Consider the following 19957-nt stretch of genomic DNA (forward strand, 5'->3'; position numbering starts at 1 on the left):
GTCCCGTTATTTCTCGCTTGTACACAGTGTTACGCCAAACGTCATTCAATAAATCTGGCAACTCAATAGTTGCCTTGCACAAGCAAAGGCAAACACACCCCGGGGTAAGACTTCAGACGCCACACTAATCCTTTCAGGTCTTCTGAGAGATTCGGCACACATGTTACACACGATGCAAAGCCTCATTCAACCAAAAACCTTCAAAGTTTTCCATTTGTTGGCGCAGGCTCGCCACAAACCCCTCTTCTCCTCCTTCTCCTCCTGCTGCCGCCGCGTCGTAAAGAGGAGAAAACGTGGGGGGGGGGGGAATCCGAGCTGGGCTACAATGTACAACTTTTACGCGTCGATGTAAAACGTGTTTCCTAACAAATTCAGGATGCGTCTTTCATGACGTGTTGCGAGCTCTGCGACGACACCTCTGCCAGCGCGCACGGCCATGTTCCGCTGCCACATTTTAAAGGGAATTTGAGCGGGGGTTGGGGGGGGGCTCGGCTCGGACGGACGCTAACGAAGCGCCAGCAGCACCCGCAGCTCCAGTGCGAACATGTCCTCTAATTTCCACACAGCGTGGATGTTATTGTGTGGCGACTGTGAAATGGCCTCTCCACAATGGCATTACGCGTAGGCTCGCTGGGTACATTGTTTATGTCAGCGGCGTGTCAACATACTGCAGCCCGCTACAGGAGCATGAACGACAGCGTTCACATCCACAACAGCTCACTTCGCTGGCCTCAAACCCCCGTGTACATCTCGGCCTGCACGTCTCAGCAAAACGGAACAAGAAAGAGCAAAAAAAAAAAAAAAAAAAGACGAGAACTACTACGCTGCTACGGCGACACAACACCTTTCACTACACGGGACACTCCCAAAGGTAAAGAGTGCAGTATAACTTACATTAGTCCATGTGAGTAGTAGACGCGCTTGGTCCAGTTTTCAGATCTGTATCAACATACATGGACAGCACTTCTCCGTAATCCCGCCCCCACGGTTTAGCAGTCGGGCATATCTATACATATCTATAATAACCTCGGTGTCCAATCACAGCGCTCCACTCTGGAATGGTGTGCGCGCTGATTGGTCGAGAGGCTAATCAGTCTTAGGTAGAGGCTCCATCTGCCTCCCTACCATATAGGGGTGTGTCGTGACGTCGCACGCAGCCTGATAGTAAACAATTTGATCCAAAATAATAGTAAATCAGACAAAAAAATCTAATATGTTAATATTAAAATGATAGTAACCGTGCAGCTTCGGAGGCTTACAGAGTTTCATTTAGCTGTACAGTCTAATAGAGCAGCTCTATACTATTTAATGTTACTACACTGTGCTGTACTAAAAAATGTACTATGCTAGACAGATAGTGCATAGTATACCTACATAATATATAGCTAATATTTAGTTATACTATACAATATTATATACTACACAGCAATACATTGCTAAACCTTGGTCTATACTGAACTTCCTACAGTAGACCTGTGCTTTTTTACTACAATCTGTATACTCAGTATACTATATTATATTATACTATACTGTACTATACTATACACAGTTTACATCACTATAATTTGGGCTAAACAAAAGTCATTGTCACACAGGACATAAAGAGTACATTATGTTACTCTTACTGTTTACTCCATGTACTATACTATAACAACTATACTATGTTATACTATACTGTGCTGGGTGTGTATTACACATATACATATCCATCATACATATTATATTCTATAATTTGGGCTATACTAAACTTATACAATAGACATATATAAGTACAATCAAAAGTGATTGATTGACCTGTATATATAGAAGATCATAACAAAACAGTTCAGTCACCCAACAAACGCTCATTCTGTTTCTCTCTTATATATATATATATATATATATATATATATATATATATATATATATATATATATATATATATATATATATATATATATATATATATATATATATATATATATATATATATATATATATATATCCACACCAATACACAGTAATTATACATTTAATTTAATTATAAATAATCCAAAATATGATTAGAAATATAAACATGTTAAACTTTAAAGGGTTTTTCTAACGTTAGGTTGTGCTGCAGCAGTAAGGTCAGTAAGCTTAGTTTCAGAAACTAGTCCTTCTCATGCCAACCCAGAGCTGGCATGAGGAACTGTCCTTTTCTTTGTTTCACATATCTTCAGGCTCATTTAAAGAGACCGGAGACACGTGAGAACTACTTTTCGAATGTTAAATGCAACTTTGTAATTCTGATCCTAAATTATTTAAGCTTTACCTATACATAATATATGAAAGTTCCAGCTCCCACCTCTACCCCTCTGACCTCTCTGCCCTGGAACCCTATGTTAAATGATAGTAGACGTACATACCAAGAACATGAGAGGTTAGCTGAAAACATTTTCACTAACCCACAAAACAATTGGTCTGTGTCCATAATGTGTATATGGCGACAGAGCAGAACTAATTTGTCTACTTTGTGGAATAATTTAGAGGTAATGATAGAGTCCCGTGGTGCTATACTGTGTCACCCTTGGGAAGTTTTATTTTAGCACTTCAATCAACACTCTACCCACTCTTTAATTAGTCGTGATTCCCTTCTTAAAAATATCTCTTGTCATTACCATGGATGGACGAGCGCACAGTGCAAGCCTGGTGCAGCTGGATTGGGATGTCTTTTTTTATCAAGCACATCTACTAGACTTGATTTGCCTGTTAAAAGGTTCCAACCTATGACCTTTTAGTAAAAGAAGATCCATGTTGGCAACAAGCTAGTTAGTTATTCATAACCTGCCATGTATTTCAGGCAAAAATGAGACAGGGAGCATAAGGCTCTTTGTGACAGATGGAAAAACCATATTTTACATCTCATTTCTGATTTTGTGCTGTGTGAAACGAGGTTTTTTAATAAGCCACCCTTCTTGTTTGTCATGAAATAGTGTATGTGACATACTGTTACATGTTAAACAACAGCTGTGCCGTGATGCAACCCCATCTCTAAACTTTCAAAAGGCAGTGAGTATGACTTTGCAACTAGTACTGTTGCCTGGCTAAGAATACTTTTTTTGCTGGCTCCTCTGACTGGATGGGGCTGTTGTACAGCACTGGACCTACATCCACCACAGACAGAGATACAGATTATCATAGCTGACTGCAAGAAACATCTACTCTGGTAGTAGCTGTAATGTTGTAATACTTTATATGTCTGTGCTTTACTATACTATACAGAAGCAACTACATTGTATGGTATTGTACTATATAATAATACTGCATTACACTGCTATATTATAATTCTAAATTCAAGACACAAACTTTTCATTAATCCCAGAGGGAAATCTGTATAAAATATATAGCACAGCCCAAATTATACTGATATAATACTGTAAATACAGTGTGTTATTATGCACTATACTATATAGTATTGTACTACACAATTTACTACTAAGTATATAACAGAAATATTATATAATATAAATACAAGTGAACATGTATGTACATGACCCTTTTTTGCAGCCTGTCTGCGTGTGCATGAGCTGGAATTTAGGTCATCCCTTGTGGCTTTGTGTCTCAGAAGTGGATCAGTCTATATGTTAAAGGGGGTGTAGCCAGTCATCGTGCATGTTTGTGTGAAGCGCACGCTAGATTTAATCTTCCACTGTGTGCATATAGTATATAGAGAAAAGGGACAGCACTGCATGATAGGAACAGGATATGTCTTAACTTAAACACACACACACACTTTCTCTGCAGCTCTGTCTTCCTCACTATCTTTCTTCTTAGAACTCTGAATGTCTCCATCTCACTTCAGCGCCCCCACTCCCCACCTCTAAACCACCACACACCCCGGCACATAGACACCACCTTCTCTCCCACTCACAGGGTGAGTCTAGGAAACAGCTGGAAAAGCAAACAGTGGCAAGCAGGCCGAGTCTTGGCCCACTGGCTCGCACAAATGACTGGACCTTTACTTGGATGAATACAGTCCTCACACTGGATTTTCAGCTGCAGCAAGAAAAAAAAAAAAACACAAGGAACAGTGCAATTGCACAAACCTAGAGGAATGCTGCAGTGGTTGGCACACACACTCCTTGATCAACTTTGCAGTATGCGGTGAGAAGATTGGTAGTAGTGTCACCCTTAAGCACCACAAGTTTCTCAGGGATATTTTGGCAGCTATGGCCACACACAGGATTACACAGTCCAGGGAAGGAAGCTATCTCAGTAACTCAGGCTTTTCCTCTGTCCTTATTTTTAATGTGTATGTTCCTCAGCTTGGCCTCATCCTCCAAGCCTGTAACAATGTCATCATTAGCTTCCAACATCAATAAACCCGACCCACATAACACAACAAATGTGCTGCATTCTTTCCGATCAGACACAAGGGGATTAGATAGCTGAGCAAAACTGAAACAGTAAATCAGAAAAAAACTGTACCTAGCTCAGCCCCATTAAATTGATTGAAACAATAAGAGTTGGCATTGTCATATTATGAACAGTGTGCACCACTGCATGAATAATAACCTGAATGAAATTACTAATTGTGATTTGTGTGATTTTATCTCGTTTAAATAAAAAACAAAAATCAAAACAAAAACTGTATTGGATAACGTTGTATATTTGCTCTTTAACTGAATGTCTTCGCATGGATTAGGGAAATTAATACCAGATATTACTTGTGTCCACACCACAATATCCCAAATTCCTTGCAGACAGCTTTCTGCCAAACTCAACTTCTCTTTTCTGCTCACAGAAAAATAATGGTTGTCAAATTGTTGTTTAAAAATCGTCTGGTTCTGCAAAGAACCATCACATATAAAGGTTTGATGGATGGCTCTTTGGGTGCTTTAGAAGGTTCTCTGTAGTATTAAAAGCTTCTTTATCCTTAGCAGAATTTTTACTGTAGTGGCATAAAATAAAACAAGCTTGACTGATGGTGTAATTGTAATAAATGAGCAGATACTAGGCAGTTATACAAATAACAAAAAGCCCAATTTGATCTGTTATTTCATCTTTTTTGTTAGTTCTTATTCTTATTTTGTATTTATTTCCATTTAATTATCATTTTAATTAGTCAGTGTGTTGGGTATTATTGAAATGATGTCTCTGCTAGGCTGAACTGAAAATCTTGGCACCTCTTTAATTTTTTTATTGGAGTTTTTGGTGTTGTTACTGTTGTTACTGTTGTTACTGTCGTTCTTCATACATACTGTATGCTTTAAGCCATGCTGGTGTCCATTGGTCATTTTATTTTTGCACTTACAAGCAAATAAACTTTTTTTTTTTACATACACTTTTTCTTTGTTGTTGTGCCAAAATCATATTTAGTTTTATTTTTACTCAGCAGGAACGGAAATATCTGATAGATTGATAGATTGATTGATTTCCATTAAACCTAATTAAAAAATAATTACCTCTTTAGAAAGAATTTATTATGAAGCCACTAAATTACTGTGCACAGCGTCATAAATCAGTTCTGTCATAACATACCATCTGTTTGACACCTGCAGCAAGTGTCAGCAAAATTAGACTCTGATTATGCATTTTTGGTATGTTTTATTTATTTATTCATTTCAAAGTTATTTTTTAGTTTTATTATTACCTCTTCAACAAATTCCCATTTTTGTGTGTGCATTAGTTTCACAGTTTTACCGTTATCATTTGAATTGTCAGTGATCTATAAACCACTTTGACTCAAACTTGAGGCTTTGTTGAAACACAGATTTGCACCATAATAAATTAAAAAAGTGAGTGATATATTATTAGATTCACACCAATGCCTCGTGTGTCTGCATTTTACTTTCAACAGAAACAGCTTACTTAGAGCTGCTTTTAACATAGGTTAAACATAAATAAGTGGCCAAGAGCTGATTAATGGCAGGGAAAGTAAGAAATAATACAGAAGACGCTATATCATACAGCACGTTGCATTTCTGTGAAATATCCTCACTGAAGTATGATGAAAATGGACTTAAGTGCCATATTTAAGAAAATATACTTCCAGCACAGCTAAATCACATTTATAAGTATAAGAACAAGTGTGTTTATATGTTTTTCCTTGTTGGAAATTAAAGTTAAATACACAATGTTGTAACATAGATGTTAAAAACGAACACAAGCCCGCCATTAGTTTTGATTGATAAGGAGCATGTGACCTAGAATTGCTGTAAGAGCTGTCATAACAATATCAAACCAGACCAAGTACATCTGAGCTGCATTAACAATAACACACATTAGTGACATATTTCTGGCCAGCCCAGTTTGGAAATTTTATTGCTTTTGTGTCTACATCGCAGGGTTGAAAACAAAGGTTTCTGGGTGGGGACAGTTGACATATTAATGTTGACAAGACAGAATGAAAAGTGGAGGCAGTACACTGCACACTGATGAGACAATAAACTGCCACGTCATCATTCAACAACCCTGATCAATGTCAAGCTGTTGCACAACAGCAGACCCCGACGCTTTTGTCCTGCTTTCTTGCTCAGTTTCTTGCTGCCTTGCTCGCTTTCTCCCTCTGATCGGTCCAAAAAGAGAAATAACAGCTACACTGTGGTGGTGAAAAGGACAAAATAATGGATCAATGATCATTTCATATTTCATGTTGTAATTCTTTCCAGCTGTCTACAGTGTGTCCCCTCAGCGTCTGACATCACCGTCTTTGTCGTCTTTGGGTAAAGACTTTTTTTCCAAATGACAACATAGTATCTAACCCCTTACTCAGCTTGTTGTTTTCATCCCTGCCATCCCTCCCTCTCCCTCAGGTCCCTCGTGACCTCTGCCCTAGTGGGACTCGTCACAAGTGACGAAGAGGAAGCCCGGCTTCAAATGCATCTGTGTTTGGAAACACCAATGATCTCCTCCCCTCCTATAACAAACAGATCGTTGTTATTTGACTTCACTTATTTGACTTCTGAAAATGCAGCCGGAACCCCGGTCTTACTGATGCGCTCTTCTGTGCACGGATGTCATAATTACCCCTTTCATTTACCAGACGTCCTGTGAAAATGTCCATGTTTCATATAACAGGGTAACTTAATGCTCCTCCAGCAATGCGTCAGAACCCAAAATGGATCCTCACATGACAGGGGAGCCAGCGTGTGAAGCCCAGGCCCGCAGACTGCGCACTTTCTCAAGAGGATCTCCAGCCAGAACAAGCCCAGCAACTGCTGCTATAATCTAAACTTCATGTATAAAGGATGAGGATTGCCTTTTTATAACACAGAGCAAGCAGAGCTACCGAGCAGAGGAAGACTTTTTTTTTATAAGTGCATTTTCTGGCCTTTATTTTTGATTTTTTTGTGGCATCTTTGTCCCTTTTTGATTCAATTTCAGTGAACTATGAAATCATACACTTTTATTCCATACTGGCAATTTCCTGCCACAAAGATTTCTCTCTTTTTATGTAGTGTACCACACATCCCACACTTGTTCCTGGCAGCAGAAACAATAGAACAGTGCCCATTCTCCCCTCAACCAGTCCATCTTCAACCTAACAATGTTGATTACTTTACTTTTTGTTGACACAGAGGCTTAGGTTGGCTGGCAGTTCCTTCCACTGCAGGCTGTGCGGCGTCAACTGTTTCTGCAGAGGACTTCTTGTTTTTGCAAAGTTTTGGGCATTTTGTACCTTCATGCAAAATCTCTGAGGAATTGTTTGTGCCCTTTAGTCCTTTTCATTTTTTCCCCTCACCATGAGCTCTTAATTCTGTTTTCCACAAATCCCCATGTGCTAATATTCAATCCAAAAGCTATTTCTTAATGACTTTGATGTGTTCTGCAGAATTGTAAAATAACACATTTCTACCACCGGTGCAGAAACAAGTTCTCCATTCTGTATGGTTCAACCATAACTCAGGTATCAGTGTATGGGTTTCTGTTCACCATGCATAGCTTTGTTTTCTAACATGACCATTAGTCCATTCATGAGCAGATGCATGTGACATGGATCACAACAACTTCAAGCACATGCTTACTCATGCAGGGGTTAAAGAGAGCACGGAGCATGTGACGCCATGATCATACATGGAGCAAAAAAAATAAAAACAAGAAAGCAAGAGTGAATAGTTTGTTACTGATTGTATATATGTGATATATGTTTTAATATTTATTGGTCATTATAGTGTTAATATTGATACATCTTTAGCCTCAGTCCACCAAGTTTTAATGTAATTAAATATATAAATTTAGCTTAACTGAATTAAATAAAATGTTACTTTCTCAACACTAATTACTTCAAAATGCTTGGAGCCTGTTTTGTTTATTGCATTTTACTCTGACTCAGCTGTACAGCAAAAGAAAAAAAAAAGTGATAGCTGAAATGACAGCAATTTTCATAATAGCTTTTCACTAAAATAGCTGGTTTGAAAAATAACTGCCAATAAAATATATAATATTGGGTTATTTACCCACACTACAATTTGGCAAAAGGGTCACACTGATATTTTTACGTTTTTACGTAAACATAATTAGTCCCATGACCAAAAAGAATTCACATATGATGTGTCACAGTCAATGATCATACAGTGCACATGATGATATTATTTGGACTGTTCTCCAGTCATGCATACATACAAACAGATGGTTGTGCAGCTGATGGCTGTGTGCATACGTGAGTACATGTTTGCATTTTCGGATATGTATATAAGGATGTCTGTGTGTGACTGTGCATTGCTGTGGTTTCGCTATAAGTTAGCAGTGGTGAGTTTATTTCCTCTTTTCTTTTCGGTCCAACTCCGTTAAAGTACAAGCCGGCAATGTTTTTATTCTCCTTCCAAGACAACAGGTGCAAATCCATATAAGCTCCGCTGCTTTCTACATTATCCTGCATAATTTCCCCAGAGAGAAAAAGAGAGAGAGGGATGATTTAAAGAAGGGGTGACTTGAAAACATGTTTGCTGTGGCCAAATGGATAACTACAGTACTCATATGCATTCCCTACAGTCAAGTGAGAATATATGTTTGCATCCATGTATTTATAGTTGACAAGAATCTGTGTATTTCTGCTTGTGTGGTGTGTGTTTAGATCTCATTTTCAAAAAAAAGGGAAGAAAAACATAAACTGGCAACCCTGAGCGTAATGCCTCTGAGCCAGGGTTATACATAGAAAATTACACACTGCTGTGCCAAGTCCTCCTCAGTTAGGCCTGCAACACCAGGATACAAAGAGACACACACAAACATCGAAATACTCCACGTACGAGTATCCAGATACATTAAACAAAACTGGATATGAGAAGACAGTAACATTAAGTGATATATGCTACACACACAACACGCTGATTGATTGATTTCTTTACTTTCTTTTGAACGCACAAACACACACACAAAAAAAAAAGCCCAAGCAGAACTTTGCCCTTTGCATCCAGGTTTCATATTTACACCGCCGATGAAGCCCTGCTGCTGCTGCTGCTGCTGCTGCAACATGCCCCCATCTGTTATGTAATGCAAGCCAAGTTGATTTAAATTTTTTAAACATCAGAAACTTCGCTATTGTAGGAGTTCTTCATGCAAAGCAATTACCTTCCTGGCATGCTCAACTTAAATGTTTCATGTGAGATGGGAAAAGGAAATAGTTTGTGTGTATGTGTGTGTACATGCGTGAGCAACAGGAAGGGTAAAATAATACAAACATCAGTCATTAAAATGAAATGTTAAAGATCTACAAATGATCCAGTTCAGGTAAAAGCAATAAAGAAATAAACTATCGGTAAATATCTGATACAGACTCATTTTATGATATTTTAAATGTGTGGTCGGACAGTTTGACTGTGGAAAAAGAGCAGAAAGTGGGCTGGTGGGAGCCCCCCTAGAGAGCACTGTTAGCTCACTGACTTGTCTGGGGTAAATGTTTGACTAAGAGTGTCCCTGCTTGTTGTATTTGTTGCATGCTTGTGTGCGAAGGAGCCTTAAGAAGGAGGAGGAGACACCGTTGCCACTTCAGACGCTGGGATTAGCACGCACGGCATTAACCCAATCTGAACTCTTTGCAGATTCCAATGTAATTATTGCTTCATAGGTGTTCATGTGCACACTCACCTATAAACAGCATGTAGTCGCTTGTGTGTATTGAATGGTTTCTTACATATTCACTCCTGTACTTACTAACCTGCACCTCACTACATATGTTTGCATTTACTGACCTATTCTCTTAATGCATTTTATTTAATAAATGTAACAATGACTGTGTTCTTGCACTCTGCAGGTCCACACTCACCCACCAAATTTGTTTTCTGCTTTCTTAGTTTATTTGTGCATTTACTTACTGCACTCACTCATTAATGATTAACAGAAGCAAGCCTCCAAGTTAAAGTCTAGTGAATTTCATTTTTATAGCAAGTAACAGAAAACACACACAAAAAGAAAATAGGAAAACGAGAAAAAAAATTAAATCCACAGACACGTAAAAAAAAAGTAATTAATCATATTCTTGAGAAAGCCGAGCAGTTTTGTGTTTGCTTCTGTCAGGTTGTTTACATAGAACCACAAAACCAAACCCTATTTTTTTATTGCTTTTGTGAAATACAATATAATTTTACCTCTTCAGACATCCACAAACATTTTAAATTAAACAATCTGAGGATGCAAAAAATGAAATCCCTCATCCATTATGACTCATATTACACAAACTGCTCACAGGACCAGTTGTAGTGAAAAGACTAAGACACTATGAAATCAAGACCATCATTTATATGGAAACCTGCACTTCATGCATTTGTCTGTCTCATTACATTAGTATCACCTATTTCTTATGGTCCTAATTTAGCTTATGCTGTTGAATGTACTTCTTCAAAATCATTTTAATTATCTTGTACTGATTGTGTTCTCACTGTTTTCCTACCTCTCGCTCGTATTTATTTTGTTTTACTTTTTTGTGCCGCTGCCTTTCGTGTTAATCTATGCTAGTGCCACGTTTCAGTTTTGCAACGCTGACTAGACCTGAGGGAAATATGCAGGAGTAACTGCTACTGCTTGATTTTTTATGAGGTGTTATTATTTTTCAAGGTGTCAGTTGATGATGGTACAGAGAAACTAGCTGTTTACTAAGCCATGAAAAAGAAGTGCATTTTGGGAGCTTAGCAAAGATATTGTTGTTTTCCTTTTTCCTCTTCCTGTCTAAATAAAAAATCTGCTTTACATTTGACTTTGCTGCTCAGACGCTTGGCACATTACCAAGTCAAGTCAAAGCTTGAACACTAGTGCATTCCTAGCTGCAAATGTGAGGAGGTGCTTTGAATGCATTCTTTACGTTCCAGGGGAATAAGAGACTTAAGAAGTAATGTGGTACATACTGTATCAAAACATCACAGCGTGTTTCTGATTATTGGAGCACCTCTTAGGAAATATTCACATGGACAGATGCCCAATATGTTACAACGACACAAGGGGCGGGTCTGCTCCAGAAATACAGCGTTCACAAACAAAGTAATACGTGCCCGTGATTGTAGAGCACGCTGTCATGCCGAATGATGTCAGGATGCTTTACAGAAAAATCTGAACCACATCCAAGTTTTTTCCACGGTATGCTGCATCATTTTGGCGGGGCCACCCTAGGTGCCAGTCATCATGCGTAAAACACATTTCCCCCATTCAAATGAATGAGAAGGGCTGTATTTTCTCATGCAGAGTGAAAATCTAGTTAGTTGGCTGCCCCGGGTAATTTCCTACTTTGCGTAATGGTAAAGTCTGTTCCTGGTCGACAGCCAGTGGAGTTGCTGTTTATTGTAAATAGTGAAACAAGACTTCTAATTGCCCTTCCTTTAAGAGGTTGCAGGAGGTCACCCATTCTGTCTTAACACGCCGACAGCGTTAAAAATGAAAAATAAAACTCATTCATCAGGAACTCAGTAGAAAATGAATGTCTCCTGACATATGCTGCTCCAGACTCTTTTCCACTGTGACAGGAAACACTGACTTCTTGTAATTTGGGGGCATATAAATAGAAAATCTTTGATCTTGGTTAAAATTCTGACATTCCTCAGGGGCTCTTAATCACCACAACGTGTAAGGACCTCTTACATATAAAAAAAAGTGCTGAAATGGGACTTTTAACAGTGTTTCTCTGTTAGCAAACGTCTCCATTTTTAAAGGTTCAGATTATTTTTAACTCATTTTCTCTATTTGTAGTCTATGGTAGACAAGAAGTAACGTCTGATTTGGCAAAGAAGGAATCAAGTGGTTCTACATAATTGACTACAGGAGGAAATTGCACCATTTACTTGTCTGCTAGCTGAAAATAATGGTATACTGGTAAACTCTCAGCAGTCGAACAGATGTGAAATCAAAGAAACACTTTATAACTGTAATGACCACAGGTTAAAGACAGCAGCACAATTTATGTACGGTTCTGTATGCTTATTCTGCATTCTGGCTAAAATATTTCCCATAGTGGTAGCAGTGGTATCTTTTTCACATCAAACATGTCGCATTTGGCGTGCCATAACTGGAAAACACAGGTGTAACTGATAACATCAAAACGGACTGCATTCCATGTAGATCATATCGTTCCTCCTGGTAATGTTGGTACTGGTTGACTGGCGTGACTTGGTGAAACACCCTTTGGAGCTGAGCCACTGTTTACCACACTTCTTCACTAGTACTGCTCTCGTTATGACAAGTCAGAAATGCCATGACCAGCCCTGTAACCAGATCCGGTACATACTGTACTTTATTTCAAATTGCCTTTAAGGGCTGGTCACTGTCATGACTGGCTTAGTGTAAAAAGTGATACATCTCTGCCTAAGCAAACCCAGATGTGACCACTTCCTGCATATTTAGTGCACTTATCAGACGTTGAAAATAACGCTGGGCACCACTAAAAAGTGGGAGTCTCTGCACTTTCTCTGAATGAATCCCACAGTTCTCCCAGGCAATCCAAGATCTGCACTCGTCATTCAGTCTGACATGTCATCCAGCAATTATAGAAGGATCAGGCATTCACTGACTCACTTTCTGTTGGTCTGAAACATTTCAGGAACAACTAAAAGCATTTTTACACACAGCTAATCCCTCAGTCTCAAACGCCTGTCTATTATTATTTGGTAAGAAATGAGTCAACTGGCTAGAATATTACACTTCATCTTTAAACTGATGAATTGAATGTGTTTATACTGGATGTTTCCTTTTCATTCAGTGCTACATATCCGACAGTCTTGCTATTCCATCTTCACACACCCACACGCTCACACACACAGTCTTTACTTACAGTATAAGCCTGTCTGTGGGAGTTCTCCTCAGTACAGTGTGCAGTCTGTGGGTTTTATCAGAGGCGTCCCACCTGGAGGGAGTCTAGGAGCAAAAACATAGCTTCAGACTGATTTAGTGCTCTTTCTGCTCCGCAGGAATGAATGAGCAGTGTTTGTGTTTGAATAGTGCTCTTTTTGGAGTGAGCCTCCCATTGCTAAGTAGCTCCTGGAGTGTGAAGATGCATAATGATCCTGTTGGATAAAAGTCTAGCATCAGTACATGCAGAATTTAAAAGAAAAGTACAGTAGGAAAAACACTGATGTGTGTGTATTTTTTAATAAGATATTGATAATGAAATTCAAAAGATGATGTTAAAAATTTTTAAAACTGTTCTTTTAAAGTCTCTTTTAAAGTCGTTGGTCTCCTTCCCCGAGCGCCTTATTCCATAACTTTTGTTTAATGCTTTTGTGTGTGTGTGTTTAGAAATGAGGCCATGTAAATATGTCAGTTCAAAAATCCAGTTCAAAGTGTATATACTCTAAATGGATGAACCAGCTGTGTGTCCAGCAGCTGTTTGTTGAACTGTGTGTCTTCTTAAAATATAACCTGGGGTCCAGAATAGGTTCCCGGTTCTGGTATGTGACTCAGATTAAATTTAGTCTGACTGATCGAAACCAAATTTAAAGCAGGTAGCTCATAAAAATCTCCCAGTGTGGCTTTTTTCCAACATGTGGTTGGAATTTATGACGTTCTGTGTAGCACATGTATTATCCTTTGATTTTTATTTTATATTTTATATTGTCACACATGGATCCTGTTTCAAGAGTTCACGCCTTCTTCGTGTAAAACATGTCACATACGTCAAGCTGTGATGTTCATAACACTGCTGCTACATATTTCTACAAGGTAAACACAATGGGCACTTGTGCTGTTGCAACATGTTGTAATGTGCAAAGTGCCGCACTAGAAGACGTGTTTGCTCTTTCCCACAGCATTAAGCTGTGACATAATTTTGGTGCAGCCTGAGTTGAAGGTCAAGTGAGATCAGAGGAGCCTAGAAAGATTTATTTTCAATAGACTAAAGAAGTGGCTGTAAAACAATTTGTTCCAACACACTGCCCACACACGTACACACCGCCACCTACGCCAGTCACCATGTTGTGAGGTTTACGTTTTCTTTCTGTTGCAGTTCGCTGGCTCGGTAATTAGCAGATCTTTATCTGTTTTCCCACTTCAGCAACCTGGCACGCCACGCCCTTCTCCACCCACACGCACCTGACCTGCATCAGCACTCACCTTTGCTCTACATAAACTCTCAGGTAGCGTACACACTGTGCTTGTTTGTTCAAATCATCATATCTGTTCTTGCAAGTACAGTACCTATCTATTGTCAGTCAGTGTGTTCGTGCCCGTGTCCGTCTATGTCCTGGAATTCCGTTCCCTTCCACACTTTGCTCTCTTGCTCTGATGCCAAGTAGTTTTATGTTTACACTGCCAGCACATGCCATGTGCATGCTTGCTCTGAGCATTACAAGTCATTGAACTGTATTATGTTTATTTACGAGCTGTTTAGTCTGAATTTTCCATTCGACCTGAGTGAAAATAGTCTGCTCTTTAACTCCTCTACCAAACCACCGGCCATCAATAAATTCAGCATCTGCATCAAGTGTGAACCTTTATATTATATGTATCATTACAGTTTTTACAATTAGCTTCAAAAGTCTTAAAGAGCAATATTATTATTTTGATGTCATGCATGTTTGCAGCTTTGAGCCATGGGCACAAATATGTGGAAGCCTGACAAACTTGTACCTGGTGAGCAACTCTGGGGGAATGCAGTGCCATCTTACAACAGCGCAGCAAGTTCTCTTAACATGTTAGTCAATAGAATAGTCAAAATCTTCACCTGAAGAAGAGTAAGAGACATTTTAATCTATATTCTCTCCATACCCTGATAGCCACACAGAAATTAAATGAAGAACGTGGTTAAGTAAAAGGCAGCAGCAGAGATTTAGAGAGATATTTACATGAAAATATTGTTGTTTCCAATAGTGTGTTTTTATAAGATTACTTGAGGAAAACTGTGTGGTCCTAGGAGAAATGGTGGGAAAATGGAGATAATGCAACAATAAACAGCAGCAAAATTACATAGAGCACATTCAAATGAGCGGGAAAAAAAATCAAAGGGTTTATCTTCACGTGAATCAGAGTATAGAACACAAAAGAGTCAAATATTAAAGGAGGCTTTAATTTCACATTGATTTAGTCTGAATTTGAATCGGTCTGTTTCAGGGTTTGCTAGTGAGCATCGTGTTTACTGATGGTAAACGTTTAGTGACTTTTTCAGTACAAATGCTGTTTCGTTTTGGCTCCACCTATTTTGTCCTCAGCTGTCAGTGCAGCAACGTTGTCAATAACAGAACAAAGAACATGTGTGTGACTATGACTCGAGGTAAGGTTAACTCAGTCTAACAATGCAGCAGTCAAAAAAGCACAGTGTTGCGATATTTAGGAAATAACAGCAATAAAATGATAGAATCGATCCAAAACAAGCTTTAAATGATCATGGCCATCAAAAATATTGAGGTTATGTTTTTGTTTGCTTTACGTTGCTACTGTCACCTCTGTGGAAGTCAGACAGTTTGGCTCTCAACCTGGCCAGGCAGGCGTGAAGGGAGGACACCGAGTGACTAGATCACATGTGACAGAACTGCGGTGGAGGAACTTTGCATGTCACCTTGTATGAACTGGGATTATACAGTATGTGGACACTGAAGGAAAAGGCCAGCCACAGAACAAAATCCAGTTTCTTACTGTATATTAAGATGCATGTGGAGGATTTTCAAGAATATGGGAAAAAAAGGAAGGTTTATGTTATCTCATCTTATCAGCAGATGAAAAAATCAACTTCACATCATCAAAGGGTGGCGTGTGATGTTTGGATACACTTCATTTATAACGACAAAACAGAAGTGAGTGATTGTGTCAGAGGAGAGGCTGCGTGGTTATTGGACAGAAGACATGTAGAGCACACATTGACATGGTCATGGGAGTTGTTTGAGAGGCTTTCAAGCTATTTTTTGAAGCCATTGCTCTAATGGGACCACTAATGTTTTCCCAGTGTGACCCGGGAGAGGCTCGAGTGCTCCTGAGGTCAGCTGAAGTGTCGCCCCACTGTGGCGTTGGCCCAGAAATAAAACACTCACCTAAACCGAACTGTGTGTACAACAGAAGTGTCCCTTTTTATTGACCCTTGGCCTTTAGATGCGCATACCGCTGATGATACCTCGAAGATTTGGCAGCAAACACGCATTTTCTAAAAAGCTCCATTCACCAATTCATATTGAAGCAAACATTTGGGAACACTGTAAGCTGAGAAAAGATTGGAAGAGTAAATAAAACAAGCTGAAGCTAAAGTTTCCGATACACTGTGTCCAGTTTTCATCTCTAAAATAAATCATTCTACCAATAACAAACATCTCAGCGGTTAACTCCAGAACCACCACCTGTCAATCTCATACGGCTGAAACCACGGCTAGTCACTTGAAAGGTAAAGCTGCCGTTCTCGTCTTAACAGGGAGCAAGAGATGTAGTAATTGCATGTTCAACAAATACTACATCTCTGGTACAGATAATCATGGTTCCCAGAGGATGGCCTCAGTATAGTGATGCCTTGATTTGTCATTTAGCTCCACCACGAGGTCAAATTAATACATTTTCACCACTTTTGCTTATAATCAAATTACCTTTTGACAAACATATGAGATAAATAGCAATATCGCATTATTATTACTTTACTGCATTGTTCAGCCTGAACAGATCTGTTAACATGAACAGCTTAGTTAGCATTCAAATGTTGCTGCCTGAATATAAATCAGATGCATTATATACTGTAGCTACCACTGAGAACCTGCACATCAATTAATTTTAACCACTTTAACTCAAGAAATCTAAAAGTGTTGGTCCTGAAATTATTCACACAATCTATTTAATAAGCCTAAGTAGTTCATGGCTGTCACGTCTGTATAATGGATTAAATCACATTGCCTTTGTTGCAGTTCCATTTGTTCTTTCAGTGTAATTGTCTCCAGCAGTAATGGTCAGGGGGGCTGTTATCTTAATGTTCCTGCCGGCGATTTAAAAGCATGAAAAATGATGGGCATGTCTTTTTATAAGATGACGACTTGATTACTGTCTTGTCTTAAATTTAGCTTCAAATGATCAGGTTATAGTTACCAAAGAAATGAAGGTTGACAATTTTTTACATTTCCAGAAAAGCTGGGACTTTGAGTTGGAGAAATCTCTGTTTTGGTAATACAATTGAAACTGATAAAAGTACAAAGAAACGGGTTCCTGTGGTTTTGCTGACTAGTTTAATTGTACAGTATTTTGTAAATATGAGCAAATGCCTGATGAGTTTGATGCCTGGGCACATCACTGTGAACTGAAGATAACAACTGTGGCTGTGGTGCAAATTATAATTATAATATTTGCACATTTGCATGAGGCTATACTCGTTACAGTACATGACAGTTTCTCATGCAGGGCCGCCTGAATTTTCTCACAGCACACGTTTGTGGGCAAAGACTGAGCCTTTGGAGGATGTTCCTTTACTACCCAACCCTCATGTCATCACCTGTTATTAAACAGCTGCTAATTATGGAATCATCCAGAACAGTGTTCCTTGAACATTTTATGTCTTATTTTGTCTCTGTTCTTTATTTATTTATTTATGTAGTGTGTTGCAGGAACCAAGCCAAACGTTTGCTTGTTTGTAATAAATACAATTTGAAGCACTGAACATCGTTTTTTATGTAAAATAGGCTGGTATGTTTTAAATCTTTTCATTTTTCGATTTCACATGTGTTTTCAATTTATGAAACATGTTCAGTTCTCATCATTTTCATTTGAGTTTTAATATATTTAATAACTGAACAACATATATTATTATTATGATATTAGTCGGGTGGTAAAACCTAATCTGTTTTTTTTATTTTACAATGTTCCTGTTGATGGATTCAAATGTTTCAAGTCAACAGAATCTAAGACTGGACTAAAGGTAAATCGATTAACTCCCACTGACCCACTGATGGTTTGTTTGGACGGCTCCCAGGTCAGATTCTAAAAAGCCTTACAGCAGGGACGTAAGCCAATATAAAAATGTTTAACCACCTGATTGAGCACAAGTAAGATCCACTTAAACTGATCTAACGTGAGGAAATTCGAGTATTACTGTAGCAGAATTTGAAAGAACAGATTTACTACATCCAAATTAATGCATGGAGAAATTAAACCAAACACTAATGCAAATATGTGTTGAAAAAGAAGAGAAATACCATGCACATCTACAAATCTGCATCACGTACTGCAGAAATTCAACATAGCCCATCTTATCTTACTGCGGTTTGGTTGCTGACTGACTTCAATTAGCCGAGAGAGATTTAGATTATCACTAAAATAGGATTTAGCCCAAATTAGAGTAGGATTAAAAACAGACCCACCTACTCCTGGATATGTTTCTATGACTATGTCTGTACGGCATGCATGGTACATTCACAGTAGACTTTCATACCGGCTAAATTTTATTATTTCACCACAGGTAAAATGACTTCTTGCTGTTATCACATCCTTTTAGTGGATTGAACATTGTGTGAAATTATTAAGCTGCATAGCTGTTCCCTGGCAGGGAGACTGAAAACAAACAGTCATACAATATTAATGTTTTTCTTTTGACCTACTTCCAGGGTATAGTCTGAACCAGTAATGGCGTTCTGTATACAATCAGGCAGTCTTGCATGCTACTGGACTGGTTTCACTCAGGGTTCAACCCTGCATTCAAAGTCCAGCAGCGCATTGATTGACCACTAATCCTTGGCTCATCATGTGTGGGTGTATGCTGGTGTTAAAGGAGCCTGTGGGAGTGGACGGCTCCTGTTTACGCATTGAGAACTGTATGAAATAAGATGATAATATAGCTGTGGGACCTCAGGTTAACGTATCCTCGCAGGGCCTCTCCGTTAAGCTAAGAGTGGATGGAGCTGTGTGGTCAGAGAGAGCGAGAGAGAGAGGCTGAGCAACTGTGCTCTGTAATTATCTGGGTCTGCACAGCGGGGTCAAAACCAATCTCACATATTTGACTGTAATAGAGAAGTTCAGCGACCACAACAATGTGAATTCATTTTAAATGAGATTAAATGAAAATTTAATCGTTCAACATTAAGAAAACGTGTGATATAAACAAGAGCAAAGAAAGTTGGAGGTGTGAAGACTAGTTACTCTTCACACCTCCAACTTTCTTTGCTCTTATTTCTATCACAGAAAACAGAAACTAACATTTGAGAATATAAAGAAATAGATGTAGTGAGGATTTAAGAATGTCAATTACAGCAGATTAATAAACAACAACCCAATAGGGAACTGAAATCCTTCACTATCCAGTCTTTATATACTGACTGTGACCCAATCCCAAACACATTAGATAATCGATAGATCGATAGATCGATCGATCGACACATCGATGGATCTACTTTGGATCCTCTGGCGCCATCTTGTGGCCTTTTGTAACAAAACACTTAAAAAGCGTCAAGATAGGTCTCACCCCATTTTCATGGATGGTGGCAATTTGCTGTATAAATGTCAGACTGCTGATTATAAGTACTTTGTCCATATATGTTTTCTCTGTTTTACATTTAAATTGCGTGTTATGCATTAACAATTACATTTGCAGCTAGTGAAGCTGGTAGAATCGCTCTAATTTAAG

The 19957-nt window shown here is 38.7% G+C and overlaps 2 protein-coding genes across 3 annotated transcripts in view; one reads left to right on the plus strand and one right to left on the minus strand.

Moving 5' to 3' along the window:
* The window catches only part of LOC113167357 (vitamin D3 receptor A), a 54054-nt gene extending 53056 nt beyond the window's left edge, over positions 1-998 (minus strand). Inside the window, exon 1 of one of the 2 annotated variants that reach the window (XM_026367898.1) lies at positions 895-998. The gene's annotated coding sequence lies outside the window, so the exon portion shown is untranslated. Of the gene's footprint in view, positions 1-98; positions 453-894 lie in introns of those variants that run through there. The other variant, XM_026367899.1, reaches the window with a different exon arrangement.
* On the plus strand, positions 326-8154 carry LOC113167164. The gene is made up of 4 exons (XM_026367575.1): positions 326-348; positions 461-871; positions 6633-6686; positions 6777-8154. Exons 1-4 carry the CDS (start codon positions 326-328, stop codon positions 7015-7017), a joined length of 729 nt encoding a protein of 242 aa, XP_026223360.1. The 3' UTR covers positions 7018-8154.
* Positions 8155-19957: the final 11803 nt, after the last annotated feature.

This window comes from Anabas testudineus, chromosome 7 (assembly GCF_900324465.2).
Source record: "Anabas testudineus chromosome 7, fAnaTes1.2, whole genome shotgun sequence".
Taxonomy (NCBI): domain Eukaryota; kingdom Metazoa; phylum Chordata; class Actinopteri; order Anabantiformes; family Anabantidae; genus Anabas; species Anabas testudineus.

Excerpts from the sequence above, each read along its gene's own strand:
- LOC113167164 (XM_026367575.1), top strand. The coding sequence starts at position 326 with ATGTACAACTTTTACGCGTCGAT. Across the intron at positions 349-460 it reads TACAACTTTTACGCGTCGAT|GGAATTTGAGCGGGGGTTGG; the intron begins GTAAAACGTGTT and ends CACATTTTAAAG. Across the intron at positions 872-6,632 it reads TACACGGGACACTCCCAAAG|CTGTCTACAGTGTGTCCCCT; the intron begins GTAAAGAGTGCA and ends AATTCTTTCCAG.